The sequence below is a fragment of the Ruditapes philippinarum genome, unplaced genomic scaffold (assembly GCF_026571515.1).
Source record: "Ruditapes philippinarum isolate M1 unplaced genomic scaffold, ASM2657151v2 ctg6375_1_1_1_1, whole genome shotgun sequence".
NCBI classification, from domain to species: Eukaryota; Metazoa; Mollusca; class Bivalvia; order Venerida; family Veneridae; genus Ruditapes; species Ruditapes philippinarum.
In genome coordinates, this window is record NW_026853607.1 from 66,217 (window position 1) to 91,125 (window position 24,909).

General features: G+C 32.2%; 2 protein-coding genes and 1 long non-coding RNA gene across 4 annotated transcripts; all 3 read right to left on the reverse strand.

The window, feature by feature from the left end:
• Positions 1 to 2,926: 2,926 nt before the first annotated feature.
• On the reverse strand, positions 2,927 to 13,097 carry LOC132737333 (uncharacterized). Of its 2 annotated transcripts, none has more exons than XM_060724599.1 (4): positions 12,928 to 13,097; positions 4,898 to 5,023; positions 4,232 to 4,367; positions 2,927 to 3,159 (listed from the first exon to the last, which is right to left on the reverse strand). In XM_060724599.1, exons 1-4 carry the CDS (start codon positions 12,992 to 12,994, stop codon positions 2,976 to 2,978), a joined length of 513 nt encoding a protein of 170 aa, XP_060580582.1. In that variant the 5' UTR covers positions 12,995 to 13,097; the 3' UTR covers positions 2,927 to 2,975. The 2 variants fall into 2 exon arrangements, with proteins under 2 accessions (XP_060580582.1, XP_060580583.1); XM_060724600.1 differs by lacking the exon at positions 12,928 to 13,097 and adding an exon at positions 6,357 to 6,497.
• Positions 13,098 to 16,055: 2,958 nt separating this feature from the next.
• LOC132737335 (uncharacterized) lies at positions 16,056 to 20,293 on the reverse strand. Its single transcript, XR_009626722.1, has 3 exons — positions 19,924 to 20,293; positions 17,176 to 17,301; positions 16,056 to 16,165 (listed from the first exon to the last, which is right to left on the reverse strand). It is a non-coding gene; the product is annotated as an uncharacterized LOC132737335 (long non-coding RNA).
• A 940-nt stretch (positions 20,294 to 21,233) lies between these two features.
• LOC132737328 (neuroendocrine convertase 1-like) lies at positions 21,234 to 24,508 on the reverse strand. Its single transcript, XM_060724594.1, has 5 exons — positions 24,381 to 24,508; positions 23,936 to 24,042; positions 23,457 to 23,577; positions 22,593 to 22,906; positions 21,234 to 21,766 (listed from the first exon to the last, which is right to left on the reverse strand). Exons 1-5 carry the CDS (start codon positions 24,506 to 24,508, stop codon positions 21,498 to 21,500), a joined length of 939 nt encoding a protein of 312 aa, XP_060580577.1. The 3' UTR covers positions 21,234 to 21,497.
• Positions 24,509 to 24,909: the final 401 nt, after the last annotated feature.

Genomic DNA, 24,909 nt, shown 5'->3' on the forward strand with positions numbered 1-24,909 from the left:
AACATGTGTGTAACTCTGATATATTAACCACAAATTATGGCGGATTAAACGGTCTTGCGTCATTTTTTAACCACTTTCAATGTAAAAATGAAACATACGTTATAGAAACATACGTTATCAAACTTTTTTTAAAGTAAGTTTATCAAAAGGGAAATTGAAGTCAGAAAGCACAAATAACAGCAACATTAACTTCTATTTGACATTAGTAAGTAAATTTTGATAACTTTGGTCGAGTTTTAACTTGTTTAAGTACCACAGTGAAACAAACGTTACTTTTATCAAACAGATTTTTATATTGTTTTGCACATGCATATATAAAAACATAAAATCGCATTTTTATGACAATAGAAGATGTACTTTTGATTCCTAATAAAAAAAGTCGATTTTACATGTAAGTTTCAATTCCGTGATTAAGTTCATAAATAAGCGAGTGTGAAACATACGTTACTCCAACTTACAAATTCAACAATTTTTGAAATTAAAGATAAAGTTGGGATAAGCATGCCTGTTAGTAACGGTTAGCCCTTGTATTAGATGTAAGAAGATACAAATTGTTTTTTACAAAGGAAAGATATGTTAATGATATGTTGATGTACCAGCAGAAATGTTAAAAATATGTTACAAGATATTGATGTTCTTAGCAACAACTAATTCGTTTCTGCAAAGAGCTTACTGGCCATGTTTCATTCTATATATAATAATGTTAAAATAATATCCATAAATATAAATTATTTTACAAAAATAAAATTGTTTTCTCAAACTTTACTTGCATTTGAATAAAATGAAACATTGCGTGACAACCTATAGGGGGAATAAATATAGAACTGCTTAGCAATAAATTTTCCAAATATTAGAAAGTAAAAGTTGAATGTTTTGAAAAAAAATGCTAAATACAACATTTGTGTATGCATTCGACCTTTAATATATTATATATGATATATATCCTTTGATGAAGACATAAAATAATCATTTCCAAAATTGACTATTTTTGCTTTCTACGAATATTTAACTTTGAAGAAATTACTGAAAATTAGCAAAGGTACCCAACTTCCTTGAATTTTCCTGGGTTAGAAAAGTCCCTCTAGATAGAGAATTTACAGATTTTTGATATATTTCAAAGACATTTGTTGTTAATATGCAGCAATATGTTTCATTATTAGATCTGAAATCTACGTTACCGAAGAAATACAGTGTCATTACCGAAATAAATGCCACCCTGTTATATCATAGTTTCTTGTTCAAAATATTTCTGGCAAACTTGCAAAATACCCTAAACGTTTACTTAAGCGATAAATAATGACACAATGACAACATCAAATTTTTAATTTTTTTCAACCTCAAATGCTTTATTTATTGAGAATGGGCGATAACGTTTATCAAATACCTTGAAATATTATTACACGATCTAGCAATTATATCTAAGACGTTCTCTTAATCACGTCACATATTAACACAAGTCATACCATAACATAAAAAGTTATTAATGATAATATTAAATTCCTTCTGACTTCAATTTGCAATTTTATGTTTTGAAAATGTTTACTTTAAACATCTCTAAATGGTGAAAATCAATGAGCTTCCAGGGGCTTCGCCCCCTGGACCCCTACCAGGGCTCTGCCCTGGACCTGCAAGGGGGCCTAAAGCGGCCCCATTTACCCCCTGCCTGAGCGTGCGTAATATCGATTTCGGCCTAGCTACGCCCCTGTAAGAGATGACTTAGGGAGAAAAAACACTATTTATACTTTGTTTACATGCTTTATATTTAGTCAGGAACTTGAAGAAAAAAATGATCAAAGATCAAGAAGGGAGAACGCCTGTCCAACAGAACCACCGACAGAACTACCGACCATAAACCAGGGCATAGACAGAAAGGGTTCTCAGTCATGGTTTTTATTTTCAAACTAAGAATGCGTGTTTTTTTCTTTCTATTTGTCTTTCTTAAAACGGCTTAAGAAGAAAACGGACAGTAAAATAATCGAAAGAGAAATGCCTGTAGGTCGATCAACATTTCAAAAGCAAAACGTTTGCATTCTCAATATCATTCAGCTTGTTCTTTGAACAGCATAAATAAATCCATGCTACCGTCTTAGACCCTAGGACCAGCTGGAACATATTACAAATAAGATATTAATCCGTCGATATACACACATATGGCTTTTCTCGTGATGCGTTCATTCCACAAGGGACGTTGCATGGTCGCTAAACATGTAAATGAACGTACATGCAAAATACGAGATAACATGCGACAGAGCTTAATGGAACGACATTTGACATGGTTATGAAACCTGCTGTGTACCAACTAAATACTGTGTAACTTCATTGTTCGATCCTTTCTTCCTAGATGGCAAAATGTGAATGTTCTTTTGATAAGAATTAACAAGTTTAAGCTATACAAATTTGATTAGTAGAAACACAAATTAAATGTTAGCACAGATCTTCCACATGATAAATAAATCCATATTTATTTAGCCCTGAAATTATATCAACTTTTTTTCTCAAATTGTTTATTATTATGATTATTTTTTCTTTGGGGGGTATCTTGTTAAAGTTTCCAAAACTTTATTCATAAGCCATATATGTGAATTACTTTTGGCTCCTTTTTCCTCTTTAGCAATTGGTATAATTATAGTGATTTATTGTTCTGTATGAAAGTCAGAATATTACTTTGTTTACATTTGGTTACCTTTATAACACATTTTTGCCCTTTCAGCGCTAAAACATTCAGTTGTTTAACATCTAACTAGTTCTAAATCCATTGTTAGAACATTATTGAACAAGTGTTCAACCTGTCTAAAGAATTAAAATTTTACTGACTTTTAGAATGAATTATGGATAAGTTCGTATATATTGATTGATAAGTCTGATATTAGTGATTCTGAATATACATATATCACGCTATGCCTCATAAATTAAAAAGAAGGAAACAGAAATATAGTTGTGTTTGATAAAGTAACAATATGACGCTTTACAACAAATTAGACATCCTTGTATAGCGTGTCACCTGAAGGATGGAGTGGAAAATTGCAGTTGTCTGAAACACAGCAGTAAGTACATTCGAAGTCAAGATAAAGTGGGTCGTCTTCATGAAAAGCTCTACATGTATCGCTATCTGATGATCCAAGGTACCACTCTCTATAGCATGTAGAAAAGTTTCCGCAGCTAGAGGCAAAAATTATATATATGTTATTTGTGTCTTCCTAAAAAAAGGTGGTAAATGTAAGGTGCGCATGTAGACAACTGTGTTAGTTAGTGATAACTTACAGTGTAAGTTTAATTATTTAGACAACTCATAGTTTTAGCATGTTTCATATTATTTCTATCCTAAACTTAAATGTCAAATACGTTTTTGCATTGAAAATTAAGGTATTAGCACCCTAATGCATTACCTCCGCTTTGAAGAGTATTCAAATAGGCTAGAACTACTGTTAACTACATTGAAAATGAGGGCCATGGGTTCAATCCCCAGAAGGGTCAACTTTTTTTTCTTTCTTTTTTTCTTTTAACATTATTTATGTATCTCTCATGTCCCATTTGGAAAGAAAAAAGTGTTTAATTTAGATTTTTTAATTTATATAGGTATTTATTGGCTAAATTATGCTAAATCTAGTAATAAATATGGTACCTGATATTTTCAAAGTGTAATATAATCAAAACTAGACGGTAAAAGTATTTCATATTTTACAAGATCAACCAATATACTTTTTTAAAAATTTAGGGAAACTTTAAAAACAGGCACTCATTTGGGTAAATTTTAAGAATTTTTTTAAATTAGGCTCCCTTAGTAGAAAAATGGTCAGACACGTGGTAAAAATGGGTGGGGTAGGGTAACATTTTTATACTGATTTCATAAATTTTAAGTAGAAACCATAAATTTTGCTTATTTGGATTGTTAGCTGAATGGTACTATTTGTTTCTTACCAAAAATTAATGGGAAAACATTCTTCATTAGAATGTTATTGCAGATTATTTAAAGGTTCCTACTTTCTAAAAAAGGGCCCTCATAACATCCTAGCTTGAGTTCAGAAAAGTGGCCATAACTTGATTTCCGTACGGTAAACTTTGTTTAAATTTTGCATACAGGTGTACTTTAAGGTATACATCTGACTTATGATGTCAATTTTTTAGTTCCTGATAGTGCCCATTAGGGTCCTAATACCTTAAAGAAAACCAAAAAATATCAGTCAAAAGATAAATACATGAATGATAACCTTTTTCTTAAGACAAAATTTACCTTCTTTCAACCGTCTTTGTGCCATCAAGGTGATTTATTATCTTGTTGATACAATAATTATTAGGCGGCGAGCAAGGTGTGTGGGCAAATAGTTTCTCACATAGGAACTTGGGTCCTGAGCATACAGCACACATTGCTAAAAAATTGAAATCTCTATTAAGAAATAATGCAAATCAATCAATATACTCGTATTTTCATTTTTATGCTAAACCAAATATATAGATAACTTTAGTAAAGTTTTTTCTCGTCATTGTATACAGTTTCTAACTTTTCATGAAATGAAATTGTTAGGTGTTGTTTGGGAAGCCCTCGATCCTTCAGCACCATATGACGAGGACAATAATAAAAGAAAAAGAAAACTTTAGCAAAGCGTGTGCCGAGGGGTGGCTTGTAAGGGTTGGGGCATCAGAATTACACACACCGTTTATCCCTGAGGGATCCTAAGAGGCGAATAAATGGGTTTGAATAACTAAAGCCTATGCGTCTCTTGCCTCTAGCAGGTGAAGTTGTTTTGACCCCTGGTGATGAGATTAGCCAAAAGGCATATTTTCTGTTACGGCGCCACTGTCAAAGTGTATCGTTTTTCATTATCAAGAACATATTTCATTACTTTAGGTCTTAAATATTTGTGTATAAAGCTTAAGTTTTTATGCCATAAAATATTACTTGTAACTGGTGGTTTTGTCCAGGGCTGCTTCGATGTTGTACTTGTTTGTGTTGACAATGGTTGCCTCGTTGTGCTTGTTAAATTGTTGTCAGCGTCAAATATCAGGCGACGAGAACGGTTTTCTTCTAAATAAAAATGAAAAGTAAATGAAAATTAAGTACATTTTAGGTAACACAAGTTGTGTGGTTTGTGCATGACAGTAACTCAAAAAGGGTATTAAATATGTTGATCTTTTCCTTTTTATCATATACCTGTGCCGATTTTGCGACTCCGTAAAAATGATATTGCACGGCCGTGCATATATATTGACGTGACGTCATTAGCGTTATACAAACATAGTGTAAAGACCCGATAAATGTTAACGTTAAACTATAGGCGCGTTAATGAGAACTGACTTTCATTTCACATTAAACGGTCTTTATTTTGGGTATCTTATAAATGGAATATTAGATTCGTGTAAGTTCATTACTGAATTTATTGCACTAGTTGAATAAAATAATAGTATGCTCGCCAGAGGCTCGCATAATATAATTTTATTCAACTCGTGCAAAAACTTCAGTATTGAACTTACACTCATTCAATATCCTCTATTTATTTGTTAGCATATGACAATAGACGGAAATAAATGACATACAAGTACAATTATAGAATACTATGAAAAGACAGCTCATTCTCAGATATCAAGTATGTGATTGGTCTGAAATCTGCACATACTATATAGTTATAAACTGACCAATAAAAATCTTAAGATTTGGGGAAGAGATCAAAAATGAAATATTATAACACCTACGCCAGGTGTGTGAGGTATTAAGCGAACAGCGTTGAGTAAAGATAAGTCATGTTTAGGTTCTTCCTGTCTAAAATGATTTGGATCGATTTTTCTATATCTCCACAATTATTTTAAAGGTATGGTTAATCAAAATCTCATATCCCTTTTCAAATTTCTATTTTGTTTAGTTCCGCCCATTGTTTTCTAATTAAGTGTACACGTTTTCTTTTACTTGGGGACCATATTCCTCTTTTCATAGAATGGTACGATAGTGTCACATTAAATGTATAACCGCCATATGAATACGGATGTTTCTATATTCAAAATTTCACCATCTTCGTGTTCAAATGTTGCAATATTGCTTAAGCCAGTGCTAGTGGGCGTGAACGGCAACTTGCACTTGACAGTACAGTACATGAACAGGCAATCAAACCGAGCCAGCAACATTTTAAATGTGTCTCTTGGCGTTCTTTAGCGATTCCTTTTTTCTCTATTTTACATGTTGTGATATACAAAATATTTCAATTTTCTTATCTAATTTTTGTCACACATATCTAATTAAGTCTTATCAGAACCGCATTTAATGCCGAACGTGATTATTTAAACGGAAAATATTTGAAATATTTCAAAGTTTGGTACAATGTTTGAGTTATATATATCTAACGAGTGCCACTATAATGTACGCTTACCCATTGATGATGCATTAGCCACTACTAGTGAAACACATACGAGGATTACAATCCGATGTTTAAACATTATTAAAACTGTATAAGTACTATCCTAGATTCTTTGATGAAAATAAAATAATGACACAATAACTTGTTTAGCTGGCTATATCTTATCTTCATTATCACAGTGTTAAAAATTGTAACTTGTTACTGAATCTTAAAAAGCCCTATAATCTGGCCAAAACAGGCCATATATAAAATATTATAGTTCATTTCAGCGAAAGGAACAAATATTTTATGTCTGTAGTAAAACGGATAAATAAAATGTACAAATATAAAATTTATATTGTACCAAAATGACGTGTAGTATAGTCATACATTGCTTCTGCTTCTTCTTCTTCTTCTTCCTTTTCTTCTTATTGTTTTTGCGTTGTAATATTTATTTATTTTAAATGTTCAAACCCGGATTGGCATGATCTTTTATTAGGAGTGAGTGACAGTATGCAGGTAGGATTAAGCGCACGTTTAACTTATTTTTAGAATATGATATACAAGGCCACGACGGTCAGTCCATTCTTTGATTTTAAGTATTACTGTATGGGTGATGTGTTCTCTAAATATCACGTACATGAATCATTCAAATTTCAGTTAGAGGTACAAATATATACTGAATTATTGCAAACACAGTTCTTACAATAGGAAAAACAATGTTATTAAGTTATATATCTGCAGCAAAATTATTGTTTGAATTTTTTTAAAAAAAAGTTGAATAAATCGAAAATGCTTGTATGAAAGAAATATGATAGTGAATTGCCTAAAAGCGAATGACAGAGGCACGAAATCATTGATAAAATGTTAAAACCCTATGGAAAATAGCAACGTTACATTGTGTAACAAAACATTTTATTCTCTAATATTCATGTGTGTTGAATAACAGAGACATGTTAGAACCAAGAAAAATAATTGTTTCTGTTAGTCTTTGTTAACCCTTAGGTGACATTTTCGACACTTTTGTTCCCGGCATTTATTTCGTTTTTACGAATTATTGATTCGTAATTACAAAATATTAATAATTATTTACGTAATATATATTTGTTTTTTACGAAATATTTATTCGTTTTTTTACGAAATAATAATTCGTAAATACGAAATTTTAATTCGTTGTTACGAAATATTAATTCGTGTTTATATTAACTGTAATTACGAAAAAATTATTCGTAATTACGAAATATCAATTCTTTTTTACGAACTCTTATTGTCATTGTGATCTTGAAAAATCAACCTATCAACCGCACAATCAAAAGGGGTCAAATACAAGCCTGGACCAACTTTAACACCAAATATAACGATAATAAGCCGAATGGTTCTCAAGTCATTATATTTAAATGAAGAGGGTACTTGAGTGAAGAGTCATTCTCTTTTTCCCCATTTTCAAATTCATACTCGTATTTCCAACAGTTAGCAAAATTCAAAATGTTTTAATTTTAGAGACAATTATACTTTTCTGACATTTTTCTTTGAAAAGAAAACAAGATATATTTTTACTTTTTTTCATCATACACATAAGTAAAACTTAAAGGGGCTGGACTAAAAAAGTATATTTCCTAACACTTTATGTATGGGCACCGTGCGATCATAAAATCATGATATTTTCTTGCAAAACTCAATTAAATCGACAAAACGAAACGAAAAGTGTCCCAGTCTGGATTTGAAGCCCAGGAACCCAATTTTAACATTTTCTTCCTAGCGTGTGTACCATTGCGTTTAGGTATGACTTAGGGAATCACTATTTATACTTTGTTTACATGCTTTATGATTATAAGAATAATATTATAAAATCAGGAACTTGTAAAATAAAACAACAATAGCAACGATCAATAAGGGAGAACGACGTTCAAACAATGCTTAGTCAGACATGACCACCGACCATAAACCTGGGCATAGACAGAAAGGGTTCTCAGTCATGATTGTTATTTTCAAACGGAGCATAATGAGTGTTTTCTTTTTTTCTTTTTTATTTTGTAAAACGGCTTTAGTAGAAAACGGACAGTAATATAATCAAAAAAGGAATGTCTGTATGTCGTCCGACATGACAAAAGTAAACATTTCGCATTTTCAATATCATTTAGCTTGTTCATTGGACGGCATAGATAAATCCATGCTACCGTCCTTGCCCCTTAGATCAGCTTGATCATATTTCAATAAGATATACATGTATACACATTTGGCTTTTCTCGTAGGACGTTCATTCCACAAGGGGCGTTGTATGGTCCCTAAACTTGTAAATGAAAGTGCATGTAATAAACAATATAACAATGGAAAGAGCTTAATAGAACCGAATTTGACAGGGTTATGAAGCCTGCCGTTTACCAATTACACTCATTGTTCCATCCTGTGCTCCTAAAAAGCAAACTCTCAAACAAATACATGAATACATTTCATGTTCTTATTCTAAGAATTAACACACTTAAGTTATACAAATCTGATAAGCAGAAACCCTAATTAAATACTAGCACCGATCTTGCGCATTGTAGATAAAGGCCTATTTATTTAGCCCCCTAAATGATATCAACTTTATTTCTCAAAAAGTTTCTTTTTATCTTGCTAGAGTTTCCAAAACTTTATTCATAAGCTATTTATGTGAAATATCTTTTGCTCCTTTTTCCTCTTTAGCAATTGGTACAATTTTAGTGATTAAGTGTTTTGTATGAAAGTCATAATATTACTTTGTTTACATTTTGTAACACTAATGACAATTTCTTGCACTTCATCTCTAATATATTCAGTTGTTTAACATCTAACTTGCTCTAAATCCATTACTAGAAATGAACACATGTTGAACCTGTCTAAAGAATTAAAATTTTACTGATTTCTTAGACATATTGTGCTTTGAAGAAGTATGGATAAGTTCTTATAATTTAATTTTAAGTCTCATATTGGTGGTCCTGAATATACTTATATCATAATGTGCCTCATAAATGAAAAAAGGAAACAATAAGACAGTTGTATGTGATAAATCAATACTATGACTCTTTACAACAAATTAGAGATCCTTGTATAGCGTGTCCCCTGAAGGATGGATTGGAATATTGCAATTGTCTGTAACACAGCAGTAGGTACATTCGAAGGAAGTAAAGTGAAAATCGTTGCCCTTGAATTGTCTGCATCTATCGTTATCCGATGATCCTTGGAACCAGTCTGTATAGCATGTTGAAAAGTTCCCGCAGCTAGATACAATAAATATATATATATATATATGTTATTTGTGCCTTTCTAAAACAGGTGGTAAATGTAGGGTGTGTATGCAGACAACTGTGTTAGTTAAGTTGTTTCTTACAATGTATGTTTATTTATTTAGATAAACTCATTATTTTACCATGTTTCATTTTTTTTTTATCCTTATCTTAAATGTAAAATCAAAGAAAAGAAAAAACTATCAGTCAAAGATAATTACATGAATGATAACTTGTTTTGCAAGACATTGTTTATATACCTTCTTTCAACCGTCCTTGTGCCATCAATGTAATTTGTTAACTTGTTGATACAATAATTATTAGGCGGCGAGCAAGGTGTTGGGGCATATAGTTGCTCACATAGGAACCGGGGTCCTGTACATACAGCACACGTTGCTAAAAAAATTTGAAATCTCTATTAAGAAAAAATGCAAATCAATCAATATATTTTCATTTTTATGCTAAAACCTTATATCACCGCCCGACAACTTTACGCTCAAATTTTCAAAATGTAGTATGTAGTATGCTGAAAAAACGAGCCCAAATCAGAACGGATGCCGATATTAAACGCGAGAAGAACTATTTAATAATTTAATATGTGTTTGTCTTTTTATGCATTTAATTTTTTTCGTTGTTTTTTGTTTTTCTTCAAAAACTGTCAGTGTAGTTCCTTGTAGGACTGATGAAGACTCCTAATGATTAGATCTGTTTCAAAAATGACAAATTAAACACGATTGAATAGTTTCCCCTCACGAAGTGAACGACGATTTCTTGAATACTGAACGTTTTAAACGATTGAAAATTACTTTCTCATTTACTTTTTTTGCTAATTGTTATTAGAAAAAAAATTTAACCACTTGTAACAAGAACCATTCCAAATTGAGCATTTTAAGCATTTGACGCGTGTGATATTATACATTGGTACTTCAATAAAGATGTGCTGAGGGTTTGCCTTTAAGTGTTAACGCAAGAGTATTGCAGCCACCGTTTATCTCTTCATGATCGTAAGAGGCGTCTAAATGGGATATATGCATCTCTTAGTCCCGACGGATGAGGTGGTTTTGATCCCCTGTGATGTTCTAAGTTTTTAACACCTGAGATAAACTATAAGCATCTTTCCTGTTTCGGCGCCATATATGGCTTAAATTGAATTTGTGTGCAAATAATAAGCAAGGAAGTGTGCAAATAATAAGTAAGGAAAAGCGTGGATCGGCAGCTTTGATTTATGTTATGATATTTGGGTCAAAATGTGCACAAAAGTTGAAAAACATGACATCCCAAAATAATCTAAATGACAAACGGCTGGTGAATCCAATATTGTAGCAAGCCCGTTAAAAATAATTTTCTGCATTTTCCTGTTCATCAAAGTGGTATTTTCGTGTTTTTTTCTAAAACATTATTTCATTGTAAATTTAAAGCTTCTGAATGAATTTTAGTGTGCATTGCCTGCGTGCGTGTGTGTGTCTAAAGAAATTTATTTGTTGCAATAAAATGGACTTGTAACTGGTAACGCCTGGGCTGCCTCATTTGTACTTGTTTTGTTGACAAATTGGTTGCCTTCAATTGTGGCTTGTTAAATTTTGTTCAGCGTCAAAATATTCAGGCGACGAGAAAACGGTTTTTCTTCTAAATAAAAATGAAAAGTAAAATGAAAATTACGTACATTTTAGGGTAAACACAAGTTGTTCGGTTTGTGCTGACGTAACTCCAAAAAAAGGGTTTAAAAATTGTTTCTCTTTCTTGTTAGCAATTTACAAAAGACAACAAGTACAATAAAAATACTAGAAAAAAAAACAGCTTAATCTCGATGTCAAAAGGTAATGTGATTGGTTCTAAAATCCTTGCACATACTTAGTTTTTATTATAAACCTGACCAAAAAAATCTTTAGATTTCAGGGAAAAGATCCCAAAATTGAAACTTTATAACAAACCTCAGCCTGCGTGTGTTTGGATGTTTTTAACGTCCAGAAACGCTCAATCAAACAGCCTGCAAAATTTTCAATTTTGTTGTGTTGACTTTCTTTTGGATTTCTATTTTTCTCGTATTTTATTGTCACATCCGTGTTATTTGTGCCGTGTGTGGCTGTTAAAAAGTCTTTCCCCGTACATTTAATCAATGATGTTATATTTTCGATCCTTGAAGATCGTTCAGCACGCCATAATGTTGTGTATACATGTTATGTGGTACTTTTCAGTTTCTTCTATTTGGGCCATTTTCAACTTGGGTGGTTCCAGTATTCCTACTTGAATACTGTTATAATCCCTTAGGATATGTTGCCTGCTTTTTTTTAAATTTTCTTTTGACGTCTTATCTGTGATATGCAGGCTTCATAACCTCAGATCCCCTTTCAAAATTCCGTTATTATTAGTTCCGCCCATGCTTTTCTTCGATATAGGGCAAAAAGCATTCCTTTCACTTGGGGACATACCCCGCTTTTCATGGAATGGCACAACTGTGTCACATTTGAAGCGTTCCATGATAACCGACCGTATGAACACATCTGCGGATGTTTCTTAAATTCAAAATTTCAACCATTTTCGTGTTAAATGTTGAATTCGCTTAAACCGGTAGGGGCGGCGTGGACGGTAACTTGCCTTTCCCAGGACCGTTCCATGAACAGGCTCAATCAACAACCGAGGTCCAACAATTTTTCATTTTTTTGGGTGTTTTGACTTTCTTTAGGGATTTAAAATTTTTCTTTTTTAAGGGACAGGCGTTAAGAAAAGAAAGCCATGTTGAGATTCTTTTCCTACCTAAAATGATTGGATCATTTTCTAGATCTCCACAATGACTTTGAACCGTATGGTTAATCAAAAAGCTCCGTATTCCCCTTTTCAAATTTTCTATTTTGCCTTAGTTCTGTTCATTGTTTTCTCATTTAGGGTACACGCTTTCTCTTACTAGGGGACCTTATTCCGCTTTTCATAGAATGGCACGATAGTGTCACATTAAATGTTTCATTTTAACGCCATATAAACGGCTGATTCTAAATTCAAAATTTACTATATTCGTGTTTAAATGTTGCATTTTGCTTAAGCCTGTGCTCTTTGGCGTCAACGGCAACTTGCACTTTCTAGAACTGTACATGAACAGGCTCAATCAAACCTAGCCTGCAACATTTAATTGTGTCGTATTGGCGTTCTTTAGGGATTCCTTTTTTCTTCAATTTACATGTTTTAATTTTACAAAATATTTCAATTTTTTTATCTAATTTTTGTCTAAGTCTTCTAAGTCTTATCAGAACCACATTTAATGCCGAACGTGATTATTTAAACGGAAAATATTTGAAATATTTCAAAGTTTGGTGCATTTTAAGAGTTATATATATGTAACTAGTGCCACAATAATGTACGCTTACCCATTGATGATGCATTAGCCACTACTAGTGTCACACATACGAGGAATACAATCCGATGTTTAAACATTATTAAACTGTATACCGTAAAATCTTAGATTCTTTGTTGAAAATGAAATAATGACACAATAACTGGTTTATCTGTCTACAAATTCAGCATAAGTCTTATCTTCATTATCACAGTGTTAACAATTGTAACTTGTTACTTTATCTTAAAAATCCCTCAAAGTCTGACGAAAACAGTCCATATATAAAATATGATAGTTCATTTCAGCGAAAAGAACAAGTATTTTATGTCTGTATTGAAACGGACAAATAAAATGTACAAATATTTATATTGTACCAAAATGGCGTGTAGTATAATCATACATTACCGTTCTTCTTAATATATGACCACATATTTGCGTTTTTCTTCTTTTTCTTTTTCTTTTTCTTCTTCTTTTTCTTCTTCTACATCTTCTTCCACTTGTTTTGGGGTTGTTGTTTATAATTTATTTATCTATTTATTTTTTATTTATTTTTTTGTTTATTTATTTATTTATTTAAAGCTTGACTAAATGTTCAAATCCGGATTGACATGGTCTCGTATTAGGAGTGATAGCATGCGGGTAGGATTAAGTGCACGTTTAACTTATTTTTAGAATATGGCATACAATGCCACGACCTTGCATTTTTGGTTAGTCAGTCCTTTCTTTGATTTTAAGTAATACTGAATTGGTGGCGTGTTCTCTGTATATACCGTATCATAATCATAATAAAAATGTTATAACGATTTTAATAGAATATACATGAATCTTTCAAATTTCAAATAGGGCTACAAATATATACACATAGACATGTATGTAGAAATCTTACAATAGGAAAGATATATGTAATTAAGCTATATATCTGCAGCAAAATATATTTTTTTGAATTAAATTAAATCGAAAATGCTTGTATCAAAGAAATATGATAGCAAATTGCGTAAAAAGTGAATGACGCAAGCACGAAATCAATTATAAACACTGTTAAACCCTATTTTTAATAGCAACGTTATATTTTGTAACGAAACATTTTATTCTGTTGACATTTCTTATATACATGTGTGTTGAATAACAGAGAGATTCTATGTTAAAATTAAGAAAAATAATTGTTTCTGTTAGTCTTTGTTACGTACGGGAGCCCCTAAGGTGACATTTTCGACACTTTTTCTGGAACTTTTTACGTAATATTATTCGTTTTTACGAAATGAAAAATCGTTTTTACGAAATATTTATTCGTAATTATGAAATATTGTTTCTTTTTTTACGAAATATTATTTTTTAATATTAATTCGTAATCACGAAATAATAATTCGTTTTTATGAAATATTTAATCCTTTTTTACGAAATATTTATTTGTAATAACGAGATATTAATTCGTTTCTACGAAATTGTTTTGTCATTGTGAGCTTGACACAGAATAACGATTATAAGCCGAATGGTTCTGAAGTTATTAATTTTGAGTGAGTGAGAAGTCATTCTCTTTTTCCCCATTTTAAAATGCATATTCACAACAGCTTGCAATATTCAAAATGTTTTAATTTGAGAGACAATCTTTTCTGGTATGTTTCTTCAAAAAGAAAAAGGCTATATAGTTACTTATTAATACAAATTAATAAAAGCTAAAGGGGTAGCCATCAGACTGTATATATCCTTACAATTATGTATGGACACCGTGCGATCATAAAAATGTGATATTTTACTTAAAACGAAAACGACGAAACGAAATGAAAAATGTCCGTGTCTGGATTTGAAGCCCAGGACCCCATTTTTTCCTATCGCGTGTACTATCACGTACGGGGCGTTGCATGGTCGCTAAACATGTAAATGAACGTACATGCAAAAAACGAGATAACATGCGACAGAGCTTAATGGAACGACATTTAACAGGGTTATGAAACCCGCTGTGTACCAACCACATACTGTGTAATTTCATTGTTCTATCCTGTGTTCCTAAATGGCAAACTGTGAAACAAATACATGAATATAATTTATGTTCTTTCGATAAGAATTAACAAGTTTAAGTTATACAAATTTGATTAGTAGAAACACAAATTAAATGTTAGCACAGATCTTCCACATGGTAGATAAATTCCTATTTATTTAGCCCCCCGAAATGATATCAACTATATTTCTCAATTTTTTTTATTATTATTATTTTTCTTTGGGAGGGGTATCGTGTAAAAGTTTCCAAAACTTTCTTCATAAGCCATATATGTGAATTACCTTTGGCTCCTTTTTCCTCTTTAGCAATTGGTATATTTATAGTGATTAATTGTTTTGTATGAAAGTCAGGTATTACTTTGTTTATATTTGGCAACTTTTATAACACAATTTTGTCCTTTCAGCAATAAAACATTCAGTTGTTTAACATCTAACTAGTTCTAAATCCATTGTTAGAACATTATTGAACAAGTGTTCAACCTGTCTAAGGAATAAAAATTTTACTGACTTTTTAGAAATAATTATGGACAAGTTTCATATATATTGATTGATAAGTCTGATATTGGTGATCCTGAATATACATGTATTATGCTTTGACTCATAAATGAAAAACAAGGAAACAGTAATGTAGTTGTGTTTGATAAAGTAACAATATGACTCTTTACAACAAAATCTTGTATAGCGTGTCTACTGGAGGATGGAGTCGACTATTACAGTTGTCTGAAACACAGCAGTAAGTACATTCGAAGTCAAGCCTTTGGTAGTCGTTGCCGTCGAATTTTCTGCATCTATCGTTATCCGATAGTCCTTCGAACCAGTCTCTATAGCATGTAGAAAAGTTTCCGCAGCTAGATATAAAAAATACTGTATGTTAGGTGGTTTCTTACTAAACCTTGGGTGGTAAATGCAAGGTGCGTATGTGTTAGTTAGTGTGTTAGTAAGTGGTTTCTTACACAAACGGTGGTAAATGTAATATCCTTATTTAGACAACTCGTGATTTTAGCATGTTTCAAATTATCTCTATCCTTATATTAAATGTAAAATACGTTTGTGCATTGAAAATCAAAGAAAACAAAAAATAACAGTCAAAGATAGTCACATGAATGATAACTTGTTTCACAAGACATTGTCTGTATTTACCTTCTTTCAACCGTCCTTGAGCCATCAATTTCATTTTTTAACTCGTTGATTCAATAATTTTTTAGGCGGCGAGCAAGGTGTGGGGGCAAAAAGTTTCTCTCATAGGAACCAGGGTCCTGAACATACAGCACACATTGCTAAAAATTGAAATCTCTATTAAGAAAGAATGCAAATATATCAATATATTCTCATAAACCTTATATCAATATCACGCCCGGCAAACTTACGCTCAAATTTCAAAATGTAGTATGTAGTATGCTGAAAAACGAGCAAATAGAACGGGAGCCGATATAAAACGGATGTAAGAACTATTTAATAATTTAATATGTGTTTGTCTTTTTATTCATTGAAGTTTTTTTTTTTTTTTTTTTTGTTTTGTTTTTTCAAACGGTGAATGAAGTTCCCTGTAGGATTGTTGAAGGCTCCCAATGATCTGCGCTGTTGCAAAAATGGGAATTAAATTAAACTCGAGAGGACATTTTTCATCTGACGAAATGAACGACGATTTCTTGAATACTGAACGTTTAAACTTTAAAAAATGCTCGTCTCTTTTGATTTTGTTGAAAACGTGTATTAGAAAAATAACTACCCGTAACAAGAACTTGTCATTAGAGCGTAAGCTTGTCGGGTATGATATAAACATGTAGGTAACTTTAATAAAGCGTGTGCTGAGGGGTTTAGGCAAGAGAGGTGGCTTTGATCCCCTGCGATGTTCTAAGTTTGTAACACCTGAGATAAACTATAATCATATTTCCTGTTTCGGCGCCATATATTGCTTTAATTGAATTTGTGTGCAAATAGTAAGCAAGGCAAAACGTGGGATAGCTTTCATTTCAGTAATGCTATTTGTGTCAAAATGTGCACAAATATTGAACATGACCATCCACAAAATAATTCTAAATGACAAAACACTAGGGATAACATTGCTATTCTAAATCATAACAATCAAGCCTGTTAATAAGAATTATCTACATCTCGCGTATCGTGTTTCATTCTCAAGAACACATTTCATTATAATTTAAGCTTTTGAATGTGTGTGTGTGTGTGTGTGTGTGTATGTGTGCGTGTGCGTGTGCGTGTGCGTGTGCGTGCGTGTGTGTGTGTGTGTGTGTCTAAAGAGAAGTTTATTTGTGTCATTAAATGTTACTTGTAACTGGTGGTAACGTCCTGGGTTGCTTCGATGTTGAACTTGTTTGTGTTGACAATGGTTGCTTCATTGTGCTTGTTAAATTGTTTTCAACGTCAAATATCAGGCGACGAGACCGGTTTTCTTCTAGATAAAAAGAAAAGTAGATTAAAATAAAGTAAATTTTAGGTAACACAAGTTGTGTGGTTTGTGCATGACAATAACTCAATAAGGTTATTAAATATGTTGATCCTTTTTCTTTCATTTGTTAGCATATGACAATAGACTGAAATAAATGACATACAAGTACAATTATAGAATACTATGAAAAGGCAGCTCATTCTCAGATATCAAGTATGTGATTGGTCTGAAATCTGCATATACTTTATAGTTATAAACTGACCAATAAAAATCTTAAGATTTCAGGAAAAGATCAAAAATGAAATTTTATAACACCTACGCCAGGTGTGTGGAGTATTAAGCGAACAGCGTTGAGTAAAGATAAGTCATGTTGAGGTTCTTCCTGTCTAAAATGATTGGGATCGATTTTTCTAGATCTCCACAATGACTTTAAACGTATGGTTAATCAAAATCTCATATCCCCTTTCAAATTTCTATTTTGTTTAGTTCCGCCCATTGTTTTCTCATTAAGTGAACACGTTTTCTTTTACTTGGGGACCATATTCCTCTTTTCATAGAATGGCACGATAGTGTCACATTAAATGTTCCATTATAACCGCCATATGAATACGGATGTTTCTAAATTCAAAATTTCACCATCTTCGTGTTTAAATGTTGCAATATTGCTTAAGCCAGTACTAGTGGGCGTGGACGGCAACTTGAATTTTCCAGTACCTTTCATCAAACCGACCCTGCAACATTTTATTGTGTCGTATTGGCGTTCTTTAGGGATTCCTTTTTTCTCTTTTTAGCTCACCTGTCACAAAGTGACAGGGTAAGCTTTTGTGATCGCTTTTCGTCCGGCGTCCGAGCAAACATTTGATATTTATGAGCTTCATTCCGTAGTTAAATAAAGAACAAAAACTCATAAAATTTAAATTAAGAGCTGTTTTTTAGCTCACCTGTCACAAAGTGACAGGGTGAACTTTTGTGATCGCTTTTCGTCCGGCGTTCGTCCGTCGTCCGTCCGTCCGTCCGTAAACTTTTACTTTAAATGACATCTCCTCATAAACCACTAAGCCAATTTAATCCAAACTTCACAGGAAAGTTCCTTTGGTGGTCACCTTTAAAAATTGTTCAAAGAATTTAATTTCATGCAGAACTCTGGTTGCCATGGCAACCGAAAGAAAAAACTTTAAATATCTTCTTTTAAAAAACCCAAAGACCTAGAGCTTAGATATTTGGCATGAAACATCTTCTAGTGAGTATCTACCAAGTTTGTTCAAATAATATCCCTGGGGTTTAAACTGGCCCCGCTCCGGGGGCCTTTATACAGGTGAGAGACCCCAGGGCCATGATGGCCCTCTTGTTGTTTTTATGAGCTAAATTTAGCTTATGGACTTACGTCTAGGTGTAGTTTATGAGCTGATTTGGGAAAAACTTTAATTGGGGAAAAACTTTAATTGCTTTTTAGCTCACCTGTCACAAAGTGACAGGGTGAGCTTTTGTATCGCTTTTCGTCCGGCGTCCGAGCAAACATTTGATATTTATGAGCTTCATTCCGTAGTTAAATAAAGAACAAAAACTCATAAAATTCAAATTAAGAGCTTTTTTTTATGAGCTAAATTTAGCTTATGGACTTACGTCTAGGTGTAGTTTATGAGCTGATTTGCCTCTTAAATATAAAAAGTTGGTACGTCCGTCCTCCGTCCTTAAATGACATCTCCTCATAAACTACTAAGCAAATTTATCCAAACTTCAGAAAGTTCCATTGATGATGGTGAACACCTTTGAAAATTGTTCAAAGAATTTAATGCCATGCAGAACTCTGGTTGCCATGGCAACCAAAAGAAAAAACTTTAAATACCTTCTTCTAAAAACCCCAAAGAGCTAGAGCTTAGATATTTGGCATGAAACATCTTCTAGTGTCTACCAAGTTTATTCACATACAAGCCCTGGGGTCAAAATTGGCCCCACCCCAGGGGGTCATTGATTTTCCCTATATGCATATAGTAAAAACTTTCAAAATCTTCTTTTAAAGAACCCAAAGAGCTAGAACTAAGATATTTGGCATGAAACATCTTCTAATGGGTGTCTACCAAATTTGTTTAAATAAAAGCCCTTGGGTCAAAATTGGCCCCAACCGGCCAGGGGGTCATTAATTAACCTCATATGCATAAAGCAAAAACTTAAAAATCTTCTTTTAAAGAACCCAATGAGCTAGAGCTAAGATATTTGGCATGAAACATCTTCTAATGGGTGTCTACCAAGTTTGTTCAAATAAAAGCCCTGGGGTCAAAATTGGTCCGGCCCCAGGGGTCATTGATTTTCCCTATATGCATATAGTAAAAACTTAAAAAGGTCCTTTTAAATAGAGCTAAGATATTTAGCATGAAACGTGTTCTAATGGATGACTACCAAGTTTGTTCAAATAAGAGCACTGAGGTCAAAATTGGCCCCGCTCCGGAGGTCATTGACTTTCCTTATGTGTGTATATAGCAAAAACTTTAAAAATCTTCTTTTAAAAAGCCCAACGAGCTAGACCCTTAGATTTTTAGCATGAAACGGAAAATATTTGAAATATTTCAAAGTTTGGTGCAGTTTAAGAGTTATATTTATGTAACGAGTGTCACAATAATGTATGGTTACCCATTGATGATGCATTAGCCACTGCTAGTGTCACACATACGAGGACTACAATCCGAAGTTTAAACTATATACAGCACTATCTTAAATTCTTTAATGACACAATAAATGGTTTATCTGTCTACAAATCCAGAATAAGTCTTATCTTCATTATCACAGTGTTAAAAACGTGTTACTTAATCTTAAAAAGCCCTCTAATTCTGACCAAAACAGGCCATATCTAAATATTATAGTTCATTTCAGCGAAACAAACAAGTATTTTATGTCTGTATACATTGTACAAATATTTATATTGACGGAATGTACCAAAATGGCGTGTAATATAATCATACATTACGGTTCTTCTTATTATATGACCACATATTTGGGTGTTTTCTTCTTCTTCTTCAGCTTATTCTTCTTCTTCTTCTTGTTTTGGGGTTGTTTTTTTATTTATTTATTTATTTATTTATTTGAAGCTTGACTAAATGTTCAAATCCGGATTTACATGATCTCGTATTAGGAGTGACAGTATACGGGTAGGATGAAACGCACGTTTAACTTATTTTTAGAATATGATATACAATGCCACGACCTTGCATTTTGGTTTGTCCATTCTTTGATATTAAGTTATATTACATGGGTGGCGTGTTCTCTGAATATGCCCATATCATAATCATAATAGAAATGTTATAACGATTATAATAGCACGTACATGAATCTTTCAAATTTCAATTAGGGGAACAAATATATACCGAACTTATTGCAAACATAGACATGTATGTAAAAATCTTACAATAGGAAAAATAAGCTTTATATCTGCTGCAAATTTATTGTTTTGTTTGAATTTTAAAAAAAGAATAAATCGAAAAATGCTTGTATGAAAGAAATATGATAGTAAATTGCCTAAAAAGCGAATTTCGCAAGCACGAAATCATTGGTAAACTGTTAAAACAGTATCAAAAATTACTTCAAACGTATTTTTTTTTAATCTGAATCGGTGTTTAGATTAAAATTGGAGGAATGATAATCTGTTACATGAAGAAACGGTCCATTTCAAAGCTGAAATCGCTAACTGGGAAACGCCGCCACAACTACATTTCAAAACAATTATAACAACTTTACATTTTCTGGAAACTTTAATCAAACCTACAGGGCATAGCTTTCTCCGAATTTCGATATTTAGTGTAGAGTTTACAAAATATATAGAAAATGAAAACACTTGACATTTGATTTTAGCGACATGCACTAGCTCGGAAGTAGCGATAGAGCGATTTACCGTATACCTCCGAAAGAGGTAGCTCTATCATTTACCAGGCGTGAACATTATATTTTGTTACAAAACATTTTATTCTGTTGACGTATGTAATATACATGTGTGTTGATAAAAAAGAGACATTCTATGTTAGAATTAAGAAAAATAATTGTTTCTGGTAGTCTTTGTAACGAATTCTACATTCAAATTCTTCATTAAATCCTACATTAAAATACTACATTAATTTCTACATTGAATGCAAAACCATGCTCTTTTGAGATTAACCCATGTATTAAACGTCAACAAGTTTCTTAATAAATCTAAGCCTGATGGCGCCTATTTTTTAAAAATGGAAAATTGCAATAGCGCACAGAGCAATAGCACATATAGATAAGACAATTATGATACGAGTAGAATAAGATATGTAGCTTTCATTCACAGTTACTACGATCTCTTCCTCGTCATCTATTAAATCCTCGTCATGATCATAATTACTGTCACTGAAATCAGTCTTATCATTTATATTCTTTTCAGTTACATTATAAAACGATTTAAACGGTTGACTGGCAGTTCCAAAAAGTGTTAATGCTAAATTCTTCACCTCTAGTTGTTCTGAAAAAGAATACGATGTTGGTTTTAATATCACACTTGAAAAGCAAAATTCTTTCCATAAAATGTTGATGTTTTACTCTATAAAATTTTTCAACTTTTTATTATAATTATTACTATTATTATTATTATTATTATTATTATTATTATTATTATTATATTATTATTATTATTAAAATCAGCCCCTAAATAACGCTACAAATAAGGACCTAACATTCACCGAAAAGGCATTTTCTCGTAGTCTTTCAAACAACCAATTATTGGCGAGCTTTCATTATTTTGAAGTGAAGCGGTTTCTAATTTTTACCCTTAGAATACCAATACTTAGTAGGTACTTTTCGGGATTTCGAGAACAACCATGACGTTGTCCATATAGCCGACAGGTAAACTGTCGATACAATCTTGCCCATTATAATTTAGTCTATTATTTCAAGTTAATTTGTTAAAAATTAATTCAAAAATTTTTTTAAACAAAAATCAACAAATTGTTTAACTTCCACGGATAACTGTATTTTGATACTTCTTCTTATAATTATACCTACCTGTAAAAATCGCACTGATTGCATGGCTAAACATAGCTTTCTCGGGAAATCCAATACTTAAAAAAAGGCGAAACATATACGGTCGTCATCAGATCTACATGGAAGTAATATGTAGATTTGAACTTTAGTCAGATTGATTATTATTGAAAAGAACAATGAATATGAATAGACCGGTGAATGATAAAATCTTCTCTTCAAGATATTGCGTAGTTACAATTTCAACAAGTTTTATGTAAAAGAAGGAAACACATCTAGAAAAGATATGAACTCCACAGAGGAATACATACTTTGATTTATGGCATGGCTTATATTGACAACAAGTGTCCAGTTTCCTGCAGGGTTTTCACCCCAAAAATGAACTGACGTAAAATTCCATATTCTCCATCCTCGTAAGTTTTTTTTACGATTCACATTTTCTTTGCGACTAAGTAGCTGAGAACAAGTCCGGTGTGGTGAACAAAGATCAATGTCAAGTAAGTCGTCATGCTGTTTTGTATAGCTTAGACTTATTTGCACATGTTCTAAATTGTTTATACAGTCTTTATTGACAGCACATGGGTCAACTTGTAGGTAAGTGCGTATAACATTTTCACGAGGCAACCTGTAAATAAATAAGTAAATTATGACATAATACAGAATAACATTATCATTATAAGTATACTACGCAGCTAAGCATCGGCGGGGGTAACAAAATAAAATATTCAGAAGGCAAGAAAACACTTTTAGAATACTTTCAAAATTTATGTTTGTCAAGCAATTCACTCATGACTAACTGGTATTATTCCAACACTTCATTAACACCAGTTTGCATAAAAAAACGAAATAAGATGACCAATGAAGTAATACATTAGGGTTTAAATTAAAGTGTTAATTTTATCTTAGCTTTCAAAAATTACTATTCGCCGTCAAATTCACATATGTTTCATGAAACATACTCTTTCGAGAACAATAAAATCAATAACTTTAAGATAACGCTTGCAGACTCGACTTGATTTCGTCTGTTTATGAAAGGTTACGGATTGTGCAAAATCTCGCACGCCTTTTAGTACCAGCTTAAGTAATATTTCTTAGGTCACTCTGCAAAATCTATGTATTTTACAATCTTTGTTGTAGCATCAAACACAGTTTTCGTAAACTTTGAATTTACTGACCGTATCTGCAATTGCGCTTCTTTGACTGTCTTCTGTTTTTGTGGTGGTACATTTGTCCAATTTCTTGCCATAAGTGTCATTTTTGCAGCATTCATTAATCCAAATCCAAAGAAAGAATCAACTGAAAATATAAAGTTAATGACTGTATGAAAATTATTTATTTAAAAAAAAAATTAATTTGCCTAAAAATTTAAGGCTTGTAATGAATGATTGGGTTTTATGATCATTTTCTTTTACTTTGAAGATATTCTACCTGTGTTTAGTGCCTTGTTTGCATTTTTTCAATAATTTCTTAGTTAAATGTCTGTTGATCTACATCTTTCTTTAATAGAATAAGATTTTTGAGATAAAACATGGTAGTTTCAGGAAAAAAAAATTGGATGCCATTTAGTTCTTGTTCGATTAAAGATTGTAGCCTATATATTTCAACATGATACAGTTACATTTATAGTTTACTTTAATGTGTCACTATAACTTACACTGTAGCCCAGCGGCATTTTTCTGAAGTTGTCCGGTGTTTTCTAGTCTTTCATGTGAGGCTGACAATACAATAATGTGTTGTAAATCTCTCCATGTAATGTTAGGACTGAAAAAGTGTTGTTATATACCAAGGTGATTTAGTAATATTCATATTTTACCTTGCACAGAAATGTCTTAGATATATTGATATTTTCATCAATTATAAATGCCATATTGAATTCTAGATAACATATAACTTTATATGATAAATCTAACAAAGAGTCACACTTGTGTACGCTTTGGGATAGCTACAAATGATTGAGGTGTAATAATTTTATATCTTTTTACGAAACTATGAAACTGCTTTCATTTTGTTTAGTTTAAAATGACCACTTAAAAATAGACAAAAGCTCAAAACGTGAATGTCATTACAACAGTCGAGCGTTCCATGGTTTTCATACTCACTTTGCCTGTAGAGTTAAAGCAATTATACCAGAAGCTAAAGCAGTTGAAGCAGACGTTCCCCTAAAATCATCACACTTGTTGTCATGCGTTGTAGTCTCCTGTGTTAAGCAAAGGAAAACAACAATCATGGTACCTTAATGACCTTATCGGGGCTACATTCTATTGGAACGTCCAACTTATTATTCATAATCAAACTGATGGAAAGGACCAAAAAGTTGTGACTGGGCTACATTAAGCTTAGGTTTACGAAATACATTTCATTAGACAAAAACGTCTCCAATAATTGAATCAAATAATCTATATAATGCACTGACAGCAAGAATTCTTCTTATGATTACATACTTGCCCCTTTTCACTTTCATTTGTGATGTATCAATGTAATTGAGGTCAATATCAAAGCGAACAGTTATATACTTAATGTTATTCTTGTGTGTATTTTTCTCAAATATGTATTGAAATGTTACCAAGGGATGATACTGAAAAATTTGTTTTTTGCGTACTTCTAATATTTCTATATATACATGTACAT